This window comes from Paramormyrops kingsleyae, chromosome 16 (assembly GCF_048594095.1).
Source record: "Paramormyrops kingsleyae isolate MSU_618 chromosome 16, PKINGS_0.4, whole genome shotgun sequence".
NCBI lineage: Eukaryota > Metazoa > Chordata > Actinopteri > Osteoglossiformes > Mormyridae > Paramormyrops > Paramormyrops kingsleyae.
In genome coordinates, this window is record NC_132812.1 from 20,274,281 (window position 1) to 20,292,383 (window position 18,103).

At 41.2% G+C, this 18,103-nt stretch overlaps 1 protein-coding gene across 2 annotated transcripts in view; it reads left to right on the forward strand.

Moving 5' to 3' along the window:
• gpc6a (glypican 6a) overlaps positions 1-18,103 on the forward strand; it is a 179,066-nt gene that overhangs the window by 87,154 nt on the left and 73,809 nt on the right. For both annotated transcript variants that reach the window (XM_023793112.2, XM_023793113.2), the window contains exon 3: positions 1,527-1,918. In XM_023793112.2, coding sequence (XP_023648880.1) covers positions 1,527-1,918 — 392 coding nt within the window. The remainder of the gene's footprint in view (positions 1-1,526; positions 1,919-18,103) is intronic.

The following is an 18,103-nucleotide window of genomic DNA, read 5'->3' on the forward strand; positions in this document are numbered from 1 at the left end:
TCGAATCCTAAAAAGTTGTGATCGAATTTTCCGCATAAGAAATAATGGAAAACCAATTAATTGGTTCTCGGCCCAAAAAAATTACATCTAAATATGTAAAATAACCCGGATAAAACAAGACGAGCATATACTGTACTAAGGACATCTAAGCACATTTATCAAAACAGTAATTTGTAAAGTAAGAAAATAAATGTACCCAAACAATGTGTCCTGCCCCGATAGTCCGCTCCTTCTGTGTGCCACGCCCCCTCGTTACCCCCGTGTGGAATCCCCGTGTGATCAGCTGTTTCTGTTTGTTGTCATTAGTCTTCTGTATTCGCGTTTCAGTTTGTTTCCCCGGTGTTCTGAGGAGTTGAGCTACCTATCGAGTCCTGCTATCGAGCCTTTCTGCATATGTGCCGTTCCACCATCTTGGGATTTGAATTATGTTTTACGGGTTAGGGTTAGGGTTAAGGTAAGGGTTTTAGGGGTTTTGGATGGGTTACGGTTAGGGTTTGGGTAAAAGTTAGGGTTAGGGCTATCGATTAGCACTACGGTAGCCTAACTCGACAAAGTAGCTCAACTCAACAGAACACCCGGTCATTGTATTGTCCGTCTGCGTTTTGCCTGCCGTACCTGTAATTAAACCCCGTTTTCCCCGATACCCTAACATCTGCGTCTTTGTCTCCGTTCCGTCCGCTCGGCACAACAAATTTATTATAATTAAACGTATTAATGGTTTATTATTAATATTAAAATTAATAAGAAATCTTTATTTTTAAATGTATTTTATTATATAATAATAATTACTGTTACTGTCTATCATTGTCTAAATGTATTTTTACAGTCTAAACATATGTATTCAGCTAGTGTAAACATACACGATGTTATCACAGCGAATGCGAAGCTGAGACTGAAACGTTACCCTTTGTTTCCGCTGAGAGACGTGCCGCGTGACTCATTTCCCCGCGTGTACAAGTTATCTTAGGTCGGCGTTCACGGTTTGACTTCTGAGATTCAGATCAAGTTCTAGGTGATTTTTTTTCGAACTGGTTGGTTCGACTTTTAAGAAATTCGAGTTCTAATTAGAGGTACCACTGTACTTTGCAAACTTTAAAAAAATGTTTATTTCTATATTAAGTGAGATTGTATATAAGTAAAAATGAAAGCTAATCTTAAAACAGTGGTTAGGATTAACTCCTGGTTATTATCTTTAACATGGTCTGTTTTAATGAAATAAGTGGTGCAAAGCTTTTTAAAAACACCAATTGAATTTGTATTTAGCTTATAATATAATGAAATCCATATTTATATATAATGATAAATTAATGTACTACCTCTAATATGTCTTTAATATATTTATAATAAATGATATCATCTTTTAATATACAAATACGATATGTGCATAGCATTCTTCAGGTTCCAAAATCAATTTATCGAAAAATAATGCCATGATATTGGTGTTATCTTTGCCTTTGGAGTTACCTCTCCCTCTGACAGCTTTTTTCTGTTTTCTTTTTGTTTGCCTATGAATCATTTCAATGCAGAATTCTTCCTGGAGCTCCTGGAGAACACAGAGAAGTCGCTGAACGACATGTTTGTACGGACCTACGGCAAGCTGTACATGCAGAATTCTGAGGTCTTCCAGGACCTCTTCACGGAGCTGAAGCGCTACTACACCGGTGGCAACGTCAACCTGGAGGAGATGCTGAACGACTTCTGGTCCCGGCTCCTAGAACGCATGTTCCAACTGCTCAACTCCCAGTTTCAGTTTAGCGATGACTACCTGGAGTGCATCAGCAAATACACGGACCAGCTGAAACCCTTCGGGGACGTGCCCCGGAAGCTGAAGGCCCAAGTGACGCGTGCGTTTATTGCGGCGCGTACCTTCGTCCAGGGCCTCATGGTTGGCCGGGAGGTGGCCAATAGAGTCTCTAAGGTAAGATTATGACAGAAAGATCTCACTTCTGCTCTGGTACTTCCTTCACATGTCAAAATCTGATGTGACCTTATATGCAGAATCGAATCGCTGCGCTTGGGATGAACAGCCTTATGCTAGGCCAAGTGCTAATGATAGTCTGTCTTTCTTCTGCATGAAGATTAACTTAATGCCTTTGAAGTCTTTTGGAGCACATCTGCCATACAATATTAATTTGCCATCTGACTCATAAGGTGTCTATGGTTTTCTTTTTAGGAGTCCCTGAGCTAATGAAAGTGTTTTCTTTTTTTTCCCCCAACTCTGGCTTTCTTTACAATTTCTAAGCCCGTATCGATAATAATTTGAAATTCATTCCATGCACTGAGTACCATGTTCAGAGTATAGCTCTGTTTCATTGGCTGGGAACAGTACTGTGCATTAATTAAAAATGCTAACAAGGATTTAGCTGTACTAAGTAATAAAACTGATAAATAAATATAGTGACAATGTTCTGGCTTATTATCAAAAACAATAAAAATAGCTTATACCTGAAAGATTTAAGTAGCATTTTGCTCGTAAATAGGTAGCTTTCAGATTGCTGTATAAGAAATTACTGTATTAATATCTGACATTGCTTTAATTGATGCACAATTGAGATGTGAATACTCAAACTAACATCATTTGAATCACTTGCCTGCTTTACATTTGCCTTTGAGGTATGTGTGCAGGTACGCTTGTGGTTTCAGAGCCCTTTCACTCCTGAACCTCCACTCTATTTCCCCAGTGTATTTTTAGTGGGGAAGAAGAATCCCTTTGATTAATCTAATCGGGAAACAATTGCTCAGTGCGTGTTTTACATTTATCACCGAGCCCATTAACCGAGACGTAAGTGAATGTGTACTGCCAGCCAAACACGGCGTCTCCGTTAGTATTCTACCGCAACACATCAACCCATGTTGACTATTAGTAGCAATAAAGCTAATTTCCTTGCAGATGTGTCTGGTTCTGAATACAGGAATGGCTGCAGTATTGAGACCTCAGCCTTGTGTGATTTCTGTCCCCCTGTGCTGATACTTATGTCAGGGAAGACAGGCGTAGATGTCGGAGCGCTGTGGGCCATTTGTTCTGCTGCTTGTCTTCATTTCTGCAGCACGTCGAAGACAAAAGCCTGCAACGTCTAACCCACAAACGAGGAGGAAATTAATGGCCCACGAGCGTCATTTTTGTGATGCTTGTTGTCAGTGTCTCCATGGTCTGTCTGGGCAATTAATGTGCCAATCCCCGACTGCCTTTGTAACACTCCATGCGTCATTTAAAATTTCGGAGCTCTCTCTGAAATGTCTCGCTATTTCAGAGGTCTTCAAGGTCTTTGCATATAAAATGAAGGATGTGTGTGTCTCCGCTTATAAGTTGCATGTGCCTCTGAGAGTACCCGGTACAAACTGCCAGCCGACATGACAGTAAGGAACGGCCTTTTGATGCATTTTCCTGTGCCATTTTTCTCCGGGGAGATCAGAGTCGGCACAGCGAGGACGTTTCAGAATTATGTGCTTTTCATAGTGAATGTATTGATCAAAGACAAACGTTCATCTGGAGCCAAACGAAAAGCTTTTTAATCATATTGTTTTCATTCTCTGCCCGCAGCAAAATCTCGACCTTTTTTTTCCATTTGTTGAAAGTTGGTAGTGACAGCGAATGGTTCCTGCTTATCTCGGAGTATGGGGCAGGCCTAGGGGCACCTGAGGGTGGATTACGATAAATTACCCCCTTCGGGATAAACAAAAACCTTTTGGAGTCATACTGAATTTCCTCCACTGCCTAGAAAAGCCACATGTCAAAGCAACTTTCAGACTCAGGTGTCATCTCACATTTTTACAGGTCATTTAGGAAAATTATTTACTTTATTTTTAAGGAATTGTTGCGTTGTCTTAATGACTGTCAACTCAAGATAGCATGAATGTACATTTCCAGAACAACAATGAAGAATATTGGACATTTTTACATGTTCAAGCCTCAGAATAAATCCATAGAGAAAACACTCGCCTTCACCCGGGCAGAAAAGTTGTTTTTCAGCACGGTAAATATTTTTAAATATACAAAACCTCCCCTCTGTTTATCTGGCATGTGATGCCAACGTACCAGATGTCGATGCAAGCCTCAACATAAATTGTCACATATTTCAACTTAACTGTCTTGAGCCATTAAAAAAGATTTTTTTGAAATTCATTTCAAACTTTTTAGACTATAAAAGTAGTTTTAGTATATAATAAAATGGTATTTAAAATTTTATTTATAGTATGTCTTGCCTGTTGTTGTTAAGTCAATGGAGCAGTGATTGTATATCTTAGAAAATGCAGATAGGTATCCAAAATAAATCAGCTGTTATGTTATATGTGGCGGCTCCTCCATCTGCCACAGCTGAGCACTGTCCACCAAATGTGTTCTGCTGGTGGTACAAATGTCCCCATACAGCTACCAAGCTGAATTAATCCGCTCTCACCTTGAACCTTCTTGAATCTCAAAGCTCCATGTCACAGCCTTCATTTGCTTGTCTTTTGTGTAGCTTACGCCTTATACTATATTTGCTAATTAGAGTTCTTAAAAATAAAATCTGTTGAGCCAGTTTGCAAGCACTGAAATTATCTTTTTTCAATGCAGTTGATATGAAATTCGGGTGAAATACCAAGCATCCCACAATATAGAAAATCTGTATTATATGCAAAATTGTTTCTTGCATATCTCGATTGTTTCTCCTCTTTGCTTAATTGTTATTACTGTTATTTACAATATAATCCCTGTCTTTTTATAGTAAATATATAGCTGTAGGATGACATGAATAATGCATTAGATACCACCATGCCTGCTTTGTTCGGCAGTTCCACCCCACTGCGCTTCCCAAGCTGCCTGTGTGGAGTCTGCATGTTCTCCGCATGTTCATGTGCTCAGGTCTCCTCTGGGAGTCCCAAAACACACCCACTTCGGTGAGTTTATGTCTATAAATTGCCCATAGTGTGTGGCATGTGCCTTGCCAATGGGCGTCCAGGAAGGAGTGACAGGCTCACCTAGATCCTGTATTGATGAGTGGCTCAGCCGTGAAACAAGCATATATGGGTGGCTGTATATCTGTCAGTTTCTTGTCTTGGTTTTTTTATTATTTGAGATTGCAGTTGTCACTGGAGGCAGCACGGTGGTGCAGTGGGCACTGGGGCCAGGGTTTGAGTCTCTGCCAGGGTTCCATGTGTGCGGAGTCTGCATGTTCTCCCCATGGTTTCCCCCCACAGTCCAAAAATCATGCTGAGGCTAATTGGAGTTACATGTGCATGTTGCATGTGTGTGTGACTGGTGTGTGAGTGTGCCCTGTGATGGGTTGGTCCCTGCCCATAGGCTCTGGACCCCCCACAACCCTGAATGGGACAAGCGGTTACGAAAAATAAACAGATGGGAACAATTGTCTTTGACCTTAAAAAAGTGTAGCGTTTTTGATTTGGTGGATATTGCCAAGGACACTAATGTAAATGTGGGAAGGTGAAAGTCTAAAAATGTGTACATTTTGGTTGTGTCACCAATATTATTTCTTTGATGGATGGATTTTTAAAATTGCGCACAATATTCAGTTTTTAAGCTGCTAATTTGTCTCATGCAGTGAGGTTATTTGTGTCTTTAGGTGAGAAGGAATATGTTGTTTTGGTTAGTAGGCTTGTGTTCACAGTTACCGTATGCCAAGCCGTATTGTGATCTCTTCCATGCCTTTTATTAATAACCTGCATGTTTTACTGTGTTTTCAGAGGACACAAAATCCAGTCATTACAGTATAATTATATTATTATTAAAGACCAATCACCATCATCACACTGTTAAGATGCTAATGATGGTCCATAGGTTGACCAATACACGTCCAGATCGATGAGACTTTAAGCATCTTATAATGCAACAAACTAATTATATTGATTGCAGTTTTATTTTGCATTTGCACAGAAATATCTCATTATGTTGAAATGGCTGTGAAGTGTAGGGTCTTTTGTACATACGGCACGATATCATTTTTTATATCCTGATCTCGATATTGATATTAAAATTTTGAGTATCTGCCGATACCAATCCATTATTTTCCCCCTTTATCAGCTACTAAGCATTAAATGAGACATCTGTATCAGTACATTTTGATTAACCATGCACACTGTCTGCATTTAGTACTGTAGTGGCATTGTTTGCGTATACTAGCATAAGAACAGGAAAATATAAAGGTGATGTTACTCAAACAAATTCCACAGCCAACATGATTTACACAGGTCTGCTTCTTTGTTTTAATCAGTAACAACTTTCATAAAAATGAAGTGCAAATTGTACAATCTGTTGCCAAATTAAGTATAACAAAGAAATCAATCATAAAAATAACACTGTATACCCAATTAACCATTTCTAGTGAAATAGTAGACTTAAGTCTAGTACAAAATAGCATGGATACAGCATTTAAGTAGTAATCAACCAGACTTTTGAAGGAATATAAGTCTGAAGACATCTAGTTTGTATAAGTTTCCCTGTGTTCAGACTTAAGAAAAATCAGCATTAGCCTTGCATTCACGCACTCTGCAGTTTGGCTCTTGTCTTCCTTCAAGGTAAAGTACAGTAACGGTAGCGTGACAACTCCGACGCATGCGTCCTGCTAAACAACGACTGTCACGTGACTCACTTCTGTTCACCGCGGTAAGGCTACGAGCATTTTCACAATTTTTCAGGTTAGATTTATCTCTGGTTAAAATTTGGATCGGTTTCTTACCCCGCCTATACCCGATCAAGCGTTTTTCTCCGGTACCGGCAGAAATTCATTCTGGTGTAAAAAAGGACACTTCCTGGTAGAGGTGATGTTGAAGACCTGTCGTAAGGGCGGAGGTTTTGGGACTTGTGGCTCATAATCTGTAAGAATTTATATTAGGCATCTGTTCTCTCGCTTTTTGGGGGGGGAGTTGAAAACAGACTCTAGTGTCTTTCAAGTGAGAAGACCATCTGTCTGGCCATCTTCTGCAGCCCCCCGGCAAAGAAATACTGACAAATGTCTGTTATCATTATGCCTCCCCCCCTTGGGACTTGTAGCCTAGTCTGCAGTAAGCTGGCCAGACATTCCGCAGTAAAAAATGCCAGCCCTTCAGCGGTGACCTCATCCAAGCATGAATAACCAACCAAATACTAAAAGGATAAAACGATACAGATTGGGATTATTTTACTTTACGTGCTGGGATTATGATTTTATCTACGATTAAGTTCAGAAAATCCCCAAGATTAAAATGGAAGTGCTCTTTTATATTTCTGTTCTATCTTTTATACTCAGTTCTCAAATCTCGGAATAGGTTTTAAATTACTGTTTGATGGTGGTTTATAATCTACACCAATGTAATCTGTAGGTAAGAAGGTCATCTGAAATTTATATATATATATATATATATATATATATACACATACACATGCAAAATGTATGCATGTGTGTATGTATATATAAAGGAATCAGACTTTTCTGTATGTCAGGCCTATTGTGAGCTCATTTCCCGCTAAATGAGTCGTGTGTAATTTTAGGGGGGTTCGAAATGAAGTTCACTCCTGTCTTTGGCCTGATCTCATATCCATGTCTTTTAGTGCCACTGCCCGGGGGGGCGGGGTGGGGGGGGGCTGTCCTGATAGCCGCAGTGGCTGCTGTTCTGGGCCGCACACAGCAAGAGGCTGACAGTGACCAGGCCTCCGGGCAGGTTGGACTCTGTAGGTAATGAGGTGCATTTCATTCATCCATAGGCGGATGTAGAAATAGCCTTAATAAATTAGACTGAAAACAGAAGCAAAGAATGATGATTTTATTTTGCTTTTTAATTTCACTAAAAATTATTCTGCTTTAAAAGGCACTTGCACATCCTAGGCCACTCTAGTGCATTTGATTCATTTATACAGCAAAATATATTTTATGAAAACAGTGCCAATCGATTACCCCACCTGAGGCTACAACACCAAGGTCTTTGGATTAGAAGTTTTAACCTTTTGGTTGTAATGCATGAACTGCAAAGCTTTCCCTGCTCTGATGAAGATGAGGAAAATAAGCCCCACCACAGCTGTCACACCGCTCAGGCATTTAGGCAGGCCGCCCAAGTGGTCTGTGGCAAGGCCCCCATCCTTCCAGGTCCTCCTCTTGCCACCCTGGCCTTGCTGGCCTCTGTGCTGCACAGATTGGCGTGAGCAGGTCACCATCGTCCACGCCGAGGTGGACAGATGGCTCCCGGCCCTGACGGACTTCAGGGACACTTGACGTTTTTTCATGTGCTGTGGACAGCAGAAGCCTTTGTGGCGCCAGATGTTGTATCTCCAGCAAACTCTTACTGTCGCTTGTTAAACACATAATAATATAAAGAGTTCTCCACATTGTTCCTGAAAGTGTGCGGTTTTATAAGAGCTTAAATACCGTCGCTGTCAGCTTCAGCTAACATGCCTTTGTAAGACCAGGATTGTTTGATTGCATATGTTGAAAAGTCAGCAGACATCAAAAGATTAAATAAGTAATTTGGGTAACACCGTCTACGAATGCCGTGGATGTAAGAATCTATGAAAGCATTCACAAACATCATAATGCATTCCTCGCGTAAACAGAAAGATACATATTGGTGTCCTTGATGCAGTTATTTTGTGATAGCTGGATTATCAAAAGAAAATTCTTATAAACTTAAGTCTTCTGTGTATATTTGAATAGAAAGTAATAAAATGACTCCTTACATAACCCCGTGTATATTACCTTAATAACAGCTATACGAGTATTACTTTCACAAGTTCAGAAAATACAATTATTCATTTATGGGCCCAAAACTTCAGAGCCGTTTCGTTTATATTTATATTAATTTATATTACTGCATTTGAGTAAAAAACAATATTTTTTTCTCCATAAAGTGTTTAAATAGAGCTGGAAATTGTGTTTATTTTATATTACAGGATGGCTGTCCAGATTGAAGGTGACTCTGATGATTGAACTATCCAGGTATTTTTAAACAAGTGATCAATTACCTCATTAAACTTCACATAGACGGCTACAACAGAGTGCCTGAAAAATGGAGGAAAAAAAAAAACAACAGGAGAAAATAATTAATAGGTCAATATTATTGCGTGTCCCAGAGGTGACATGGAAGAGTAATAGTCGCTGTTGTACCACTGGACCTAAAAATGGTTCTTGCCAGCTGTTATGTGCAATTTGAGCAGACCTGCCTCCGCCTGGGAGGATCCCATATGACCACTTCTGATTACACTGGATGCCCACAACCCACAATGCACTCCATCCGCATTGAACTTCACTGAAGGACTTAAGTGCCGGACAGTAAATGCTAGAGAGAAGAGATCTTCTCCGCAATGTTCTCCTCAATGTCCTGGGCATCATTCCAGGATCCGCATTCTCCAACGTTTCTGACAGTTCAGCTATTATGACATTCTGTGGATTCAAAATGAACTGATTGACAGTCTTGTGAGAGAATAATGAAACCTTCCTACATTTTGTAAATCTGCATGTCAGTAACTGGTATCCAGTCCACAGCCTTCAGTCAGGGTTTCTCCACTGTTTATGCCGTGGTCTCAGAATAAATAGATTGTATTGAATTAAGTAATTAGCTATCCTGTGGGGTTTTTTGTGTCTTATTGTTAGTCCAAGGTGTTCTCTAAATTCTCTATTTTCTATATACTATGCACTTTAAAAAAAGGCGTGTGCTGGAGTTCACACGTTTAAAATATGACAATTTTGGAATTTTCACCAATCCCCAGCATACATTTGACAGCAGTAGAATTTAATACAAGAAGATCACCAATGTTCACCAGTGGTAGTATGTCTCTTCATGAAGGATAGTTTTGAAAACCAGGTGTATCCGAAATATTAATCCATTAATCTTCCATTAATCATTTAATCTAGTATAGAGTCACCGTGAGCCTGTCGCATGTCGCAGGAAGCACAGGATACCCTATCAGTGCAGCACATGATCACATACCCTGGGAATAATAGAGAAAATGGTTCACATGTATTTGGACAGCAGGGGGGTAGCCGGGCTAACCCGGGGGGTTAGTGATCATGGTGAGCACCTGCTGGTCGGCACGCCCATATAACCCTGCCTGGCTCAGACAGAAATGCTCCATTACCTGCATGGTGAAACATGGGGGTCAGATGCAGAGCCATTTGGGGGGCAGGTGGGTGTGAAGGACAATGATGGTAGGCAACCCTGATCCTGGAGCGCCGGTATCCAACTGTTTTTCGATCCTATCTGGTCTCTGATGAACCACAGCTGATCTCAGGCAGATAGTAACTCATCAGGTAGGATAGAAAACCTGCTGGATACCAACACTCCAGGATCCAGGCCTACCCCTGGATTAGATGTTGGCAAAGGTCGAACATTACCCGCATGGTTGGGAAGGAGTCTGACCTAGCAAATGATGGAGAGGTATTGGCTAGATAGATTCAGCTTTACCTCCACACATAGTGTGGGCTCTGCAATTATGGGGCTGGAGTCTCTCCTACTCTGGAGTTCCTCGTGGAGAATGACCTGAGCTGGGTATAGGATACTCACAGGCTGAGGGCTCTGCAGCTGGACGTGAGAGTGGCCTCTGTATGAGCTGCCAAAGAAAGTCCTCCGTGTGTGAACCGAACGGCGTTCAGAGTACCCAGCCATCTCAGAGAAGATGGTTGAGGAACACTGCTGAGCTCCTGGGAGACCTCAGTGCTCACTTTGGGATCAATGGACATACCTGCATGGCCTCCAAGATCTAAACCACAGTGGTGAGCTTTTATTGGACTTTTGAAAGCCGTGCTGGAACACAAGGACATTTATAAGTGTACCAGTGCACCCAAGGTCAAAGGTCACGATAGACTATAGTGGTGACACCTGACTTGATGTTGTGTACTTTAGTGTAAAAAGGGGCAGAGTTATCAATTAATCACCACGTGGTAGTGAGCTGGATTTGGTGCCTGTAGTGGAGGTTAAATGGACCACGACGACTCAGAGAAGTGGTCAGGGTTTGCTGAGGATGTCTGGCTGAAGTTTCTGTGTGAGAGGAATTCACCTCTACAGCTCTAAGAAAAACTTCTCCCATGTCCCAAGTGAGGCTGAGGACATTCTGAATGGAGCCTCTCAAGGCCTCAGTCCTCGACTATGCTCATGAAATGTGGGTAATGACAAATAGTATGATTTCGCGAGTACAAGCAGCCACAGGGTCTCTCCCTCTCTCTGTGCCGGGGTCAGAGTTCAGAGATGGAGAGGGACCTCAAAATAGAGTTGATGCTCCTTCAGATCAGGAGGAGTCAGCCATGGGGGTGCGGCCGTCTTCTAAGGATGCCACCTGGACGACTCCCAAGGAAGCTGTTCCAAGCATTGGACTGAGGCTTCAGGGAAGACCTCGGACATGCGGGAGAGATTATATCTCCCAGCAGGCTTTGGAAGGTCTATGGATCGCCCAGAACGAGCCGGAGTCTTTGGCTCAGGAAAAAGACATCTGGTCTGACCTGCTTAGCATTGTGACCTTTACCAGGAAAAGCGGAGGGAAAATGATGATTGTCGTACAGTACATAGCCGTCTGGCAAACCTGTCCCACCCCAAGGCACGAGCTTTTGTTTCCCTTTAGTCACTGACCGCTTAATTAGCTGTAATTATCATGTGTCGTAGACCACAATTGTGTTTACTCGCCAGATCTCCACCGGGTGCACTCACCAGCCACAGTTAGTTTATTTTCTATACAAGAGAAAAGAGAATCACACTGTCCAACAGGAAAATTTCTGTAGTGGGTGTGGAGATTACATTTATTTTAGGCATTAACTACAAGCCGCCTCCAGACTAGATTTTGCCCTTTCATTCTCTGATTTATCCGTGAGGGATTCGATTGCTTGATGCACGAAGTGCAACAGAAAATGAAGTTAAAAAATAGACAGGATGCTTGGCTGAATCTAACTGGCATTAAAAAATGCACAGTCACTAAATAAGTTATTCTTGACTGTATTTTCATCTACTGATGGTTTTGGTGCCAAGCTGAAAAAAGTACACTGGTTTGATCCAGTCTCTATTTTTCTCTTTTCTCTTAGGAAAAGAGGTGGGAATTCTTAATAAAGATCAAAAAGGTGAACACATTTTCATCAGCCTCATTTCAGGAGCTTGTTTTTTCTATCTATTTTTTTGATAACACAGAAAACCTCTTTTACTGTAGGATGTTTGCAACACAGTGAAAATTGATGATGAAATAAGCATGAAACCACAGGCAGAATCCCAGCTTGCCATAGATTTCTACACAGTTCGAAAAATATATTCGGAAAAAAACATGCCTGACACATTACATATTATGCAGCGCTAGACTTTTAAAATGGCAGAGAACATTGAATGAAGCTTCAAAATTCAATGCGGTCTCATACGAGGGTAGCTAATCGGAGTCATACAGCTGATATTATAGCCCACTGGTCTTAAGAAGGGGATTTATAACCAGCAGGGTGGTATTTGTGTAAAGAACAATTCAAAGACACTGAAAAAATGTGTATATTCAGTATTTTGTGAAATATGTCTGAATATGCTGAGATGACAACTAGAGTCATGGCAGTAAGTGCTTTTATAGCCAGACTTTAAAATCACTTTAAGCAGAAGCAGATATCGTGCTGGGCAACTTTCAGGATCAGCTTGCTCGTGTATTTACAATCGTATATGAAGAAAACATCTCGATAAAATGAAGAACTGAATGAAAGATGGCAGTAAAGTGCAGCGGATCAGGCATGTCCCTTACCTGAAGTGGGGAGTGAATCTTATTTACTGTATACCTACTCTCTGGGTTGGATGTTAACATTCTCATTGCCACATTCTTGGCAGTGCCAGCCTTGACGACAAGCCCATGACATTTCAGATGGACTTGGGCCCCTGGGGTCAGATGAAGATGCCTCTAAGCGTGACACTTTTATCAAAGAAGCGTCAAAGGGGGAGAAGAGATGTGGCTCAAGTATGACGACACAAGTCAGGTGTGATCGCCGAAGGGCCCCCCCTGGAGGCAGGTGTCTGTTGTGACCGTTTTGCTGGTGACTAGTCAATGTTTTGAGAGCCGTCACAAGTCATAAACTCTGCAGCATTACCAGACACAAACATCAGCTGTCTTGGCACAATGTTACAGGAGGATTTCAAAAAAATCTCCAGAACATCTTAACCTTAGCAACAGTTTCCTTGCGTAAGGCTTCATCTTGGCCTTCGTGGGGCAGTGTTCCTGGTCTAACACCATTCAAGGGCTGCCGATCTTCTGTCGAATAGTGAGGAGAAGCTTGTGGCACAGGATTGGGCAGAGAATCTCCGGTTAATCGGCTTCTGTGGTGCGGCACAGGACTGCTTCAGCACCACGATCAAACGGGAAACCTGACGGAGCTGAATGACTCCAGTGAACAAAATATAGGAGAACAAAACTCCAAACCTGTAACCAGGAGGCTCTGAAGATTCAAGGCAGCAGCTGAAGTAAAGTAGCACATGCTAATTTATCCCTCATCAACAGGAAAACTCCCCAGTGACCTGACCCCACCCCCTTCAAAAATCTGATTTTAGCTCATTTTGTTTCTATATGGCACACTTTCCAGCAGGCTTAGCATTACATAAAAGCTCCTGGACTATTGTGTCCGCGTCTTAATACTCAGTCTGAAATGTATGTAAAAATGAGCAGAGAATCCCCAGGCCGGAGGCTGTGTAATTTACAGCACTGAGTGTTGCTTTGTTTCTCCTCCTCCTCTGGTTGCTGTTCCTTACATAAGCTTATTTGATTAAGATACCTCCATTGAAACACTGTGCAGCAATTTGAACAGCATAATTACTGGTGCAAAACAAATTATAGGAAATAATAATGAGCAGTGAAGCATCTTTCTAAATATGGTAAATATGGTGCTGCAAGCAGCGGATGAAGCTCCAAGACAAGGCAAGACTTTATACAAGCTTATACACACTTTATACAAGTGTACATTCATCTTATTCATGAAGCATACAGATGCATGGTATACCAGTTAATGTGTTGGTAGCAGCAGATATTTGTTAAAAATCAAGATGTCAGCATCAAACTGATGCGTCAAACTTTATCATTATTCAAAGGTTAAAGATCTAAAGACATAATCGAGATGATTGCAACGTAGAACGATCAGCAGTTCTCCATAGTGGAGGACGAGGGATTTCATCAGTTCATTCACCACTTAGAAGAGATCTCAAAGTACTGGTCCACAGGATGGCTTGGAACATTACATTTATTCATTAATAAATTAATTGATTATTCGTTTTCCACATAATGAAAAACTATGTAACATTATTCTGCCAATCACTACCCCACCCCTGCCTCATCCCCAAGATCTACAGGGGGTTCAGCGGTTAGCTGGTTATCAGTATCTGCGGTATTAGGCAAATATCTAAAAAAATATGCCATTTATCGGTATGTGCAGTATTCGACAAAAATATATTGGTTATCGGTATTTGTGGTATTAGGCAAAAATATATTGGTTATTGGTATTATTTGCGGTTTGAATCCCACCTGCACTGTGTGTGTGAAGTTTGTGTGATCCCCCAGTGGAGTTTGCATGATCCCCCTGTGGAGTTTGCGTGATCCCCCTGTTGAGTTTGCGTGATCCCCCAGTGGAGTTTGCGTGATCCCCCTGTTGAGTTTGCGTGATCCCCCAGTGGAGTTTGCGTGATCCCCCTGTTGAGTTTGCGTGATCCCCCTGTTGAGTTTGTGTGATCCCCAGTGGAGTTTGCGTGATCCCCCTGTCAAGATTGCGTGATCCTCCAGTGGAGTTTGCGTGATCCCCCTATCAAGTTTGCGTGATCCCTCTGTGGAGTTTGCATGATCCCCCTGTTAAGTTTGCGTAATTCCCCTGTTGAGTTTACGTGATCCCCCTGTGGAGTTTGCGTCAGAAGACTGACATGTCCTGTTGTTGTTAGGGATGCTTTCTATAGGACACGGTCAGCGAACAGTTGTGATGCTGCTATATTTAAACAGTATCATCCAATAAGCAAACTGTTCATCTACATTCATCAGAGAGTAAACACACTGAATTCATGGAGGAAACAAAAAAATTACCAAATAAAACAAATATCTACCAGTTGTAAGTGGTATTCCGTGCAATATTATCAGAGCAAATGCACTTATTAAGAGCAGAATCACTGAGTAATTCACATCCATACCAACCATGACAGAGAATAAATTTTATTCTACTGTAACAGCCCTGGTGTTGTGTTCCAAAACTGAAAGTGGAACCACGTAATATCTTTCTCCTTCTTATACAGTGGCATAGATTTTTTTGAGTTTATACAGTACAACACTTGTCTTCATGAAAAATATTGCACTCGAATACCATACCAGATTCCACAGGTCTTAGCACACCATGGATGATAGCAGTGTGATATTGTCTTTTTCATCCTCTGCAAATATCCTACATGTCCTACATTAGAAATGACCCTGGCAGTTGTGTGAAGTGATGGTTGACAGTTGACACGGTGAGTCATTCTTATCTTCTGCGTCAGACCTGATTTTGCCTGTGTCATTTGTCCACTGTTAGCTAAACTGACTTCAAAGACTCTGAAAACTGACTTCTATCATGCTGGTATCTACTGAAATGCTAGCAGGCAGTGAAGCCAGGTGCAATAAAAATCTCCAGCTCAAGCTCTGCTAAAAATCCGCCCAACGGAAGCTGAAACTAGCCCAATATTTAAAATCCAAGTATACTGAGTCTGAAAGAAATAAACCAGTATTTTACACACTGATTACATTCAAATGTTATAACATTTTAAAACCATGGTTAAACACAATGATGTCACGTAGACGGATGCACTCTCTTTTCCCAGGGTTGCCAACTTTGGTCAGTTGACTGGCGTGAGATTTTATGCACACGCATTTACATGTATGTAACAGTTTAATTACCTCATAAATAGGCTGCAGGGTTTTGCAAACTACCCCAACACCTTTGGTGTTGGTAATTTTAGGTTAATAATGGAATGAAATAGATTGTCCGTAAGACTGCCTGCGTGAGAGTCTGAAAGCTTGAGTGTCGTGCCAGATGCGTGGGAGTTGGTAACCCTGCATTCCTTGTGCGTCTGTCTCTGGCTTTCGGTGGCTGTAGCGATTCAGTATTACTCAGGATTAGGAGCCTCTTGCATTGATAATAATTAATTTCTTTGTTCCCTTACAGTCCGCTGCCGCGGTACATTATGGGCGGGAAAACAGCGGACCTGGTAACTCTGGTAGCAGGACTTGCCTTTTTGCTAACACTAGCAATCTCAGTACCACTGAGAATGGAGAGGTTCTGTTGAATATATATATATATATATATATATATATATATATATATATATATATATATATTTTACTGAAAACTGGACTTGTTTGAGTTTGCTTTACTGACTATGCTAATTATGAAGTAATATATAGGATTTTTTGTTGTAGCTCTTTCACTGTTACGCTAATGTCCTCTTTGATTTGTTAAAACTTTATCAGAACAGCCAGTAATGGGAAATCCATGACCCAAGGTGGATCTGATACCACTGACATTACAAAATGTGTTATATTAACCAAATATTGAGGCTTCTATTAAACTACTGTGACAATGAAACCTCAGCATCGATCAGAAGCCTGTGATGGTTTTAGCATCATTTGATTTGACTGGGATTTGGGACTAATGTGAACTTAGAGAAAGGTCTACATATATAGAGGTGGGAGCCTCGATGTCCTTTGACCGTCTTTTCTGAGTTCATGTTAAAAGCCATAACAGAAAGACCTCTGCAGGCTTCCGGCCCACTAAGAACTCTCACCAGCCAACAAACCTCATAACGGCAATAGGCTGTCAGCAACATCCAGGAAACTCTCCATTAACACAGATTTACAGAGAAGATTTGCTAGACTGTGATTATTTTCCAGCTTGAAGGTTAATCCCCTTTAAGCGATGTTTAATCACCCTTTTGAACACTACAAATCAATGACTAGTGCTCTATCCGAATAAGGATTCTCTTGACAAAAAGCCTGTCATCTGTTAAATGTCCTGTATGACTGTGCAACCTGCACAGGATCAGAATGTTTCGCAGATAAGTGAAGTTCTGCCTCAGCTGTATTCCGAGATCAGCGGACGTTACGGCCGTGTCGCCAGGCTCCCCGTAAATAACTCGTTCTCCCAGAACCGCTAGCTGTGCTAATTCGTCTTTTATATATACGTTTTCCAGCTTGAGCAAGAAGTCATGGATCAACATCACGGCCAATTCTGATGGACATTTTGATCAAAATTAAAATTTGACCACTTACGTGATTTTTCAAAATGTTGCCTGAATAGTTTTTAACATGGACACAGACAAATCTCGCCATGCACACGTGTGTCTGTGTAGGGGCTGGTTGTCAGTCCCTGCAAGGAAGTCTGTTGTTTCCCTGTTGACTTTTTATACCCTGAGAAGTTATTTGTTATAATTTATTTGTTGTGTTCTATGGCTGCTTGATATAAGTGGAGGTTCTTGTCACTTTGGTGTTACTGAGACATATCTGTCCCTGGAGTTACTTTTAATATCATAGTCTATTGACAACCTTTCACCCTGCAAGCATTTTTTGTATTGATTTGTATTTTGCAAGCTTTCTTCAATTTCAAAGTACATGTGTGTACATATGCAGCATTTTTGTTATGTATTTCTTTCTCCAAGGATCCCTACTGGAAGAAAACATTTTATTTTTTGTCTTTTTTAAGGTTTACCACCAGTGTCTATGTTTGCCATTATTTTTCTAACATAGAAAGATGGTGTCCTTGGTTTGTGGAAAACAAGGTTGTCTGTATATGGGAAAAATGTTTTTTTTTCCCTTTAAAGTATTTATGTAAATATTTGTCCAGTTTTATGTGGGATAAATTCAGCCTCTTTTTGGGTGTTTTGTAGCCGTAGATTAACTATCCCATTCTGCTGCTCTACCACTTATTCATCCTGTAGCCCTGTGGTCATGTGGTGTGGTGATTTTCAGGGCTGTTTGAGCCCATCTGGTTAGCTGAGAGGGTAATCGTTGGCTAACTGACTTCCATGCCCTCTGCTCAAGCACAGCAATTTGGCTCTGACTGTGCAGAGGAAAGCAGAAGGAACCCTGAAGGCTCTGAGAGAGAGTTAGTCATGATCTGGTGTCTCACGCTCCGCAGCGATGGAGCCAGGAGCTGAGCTGCTCGCCATGATGCCGCCATCGTCGTTTCTTTGGTTACTC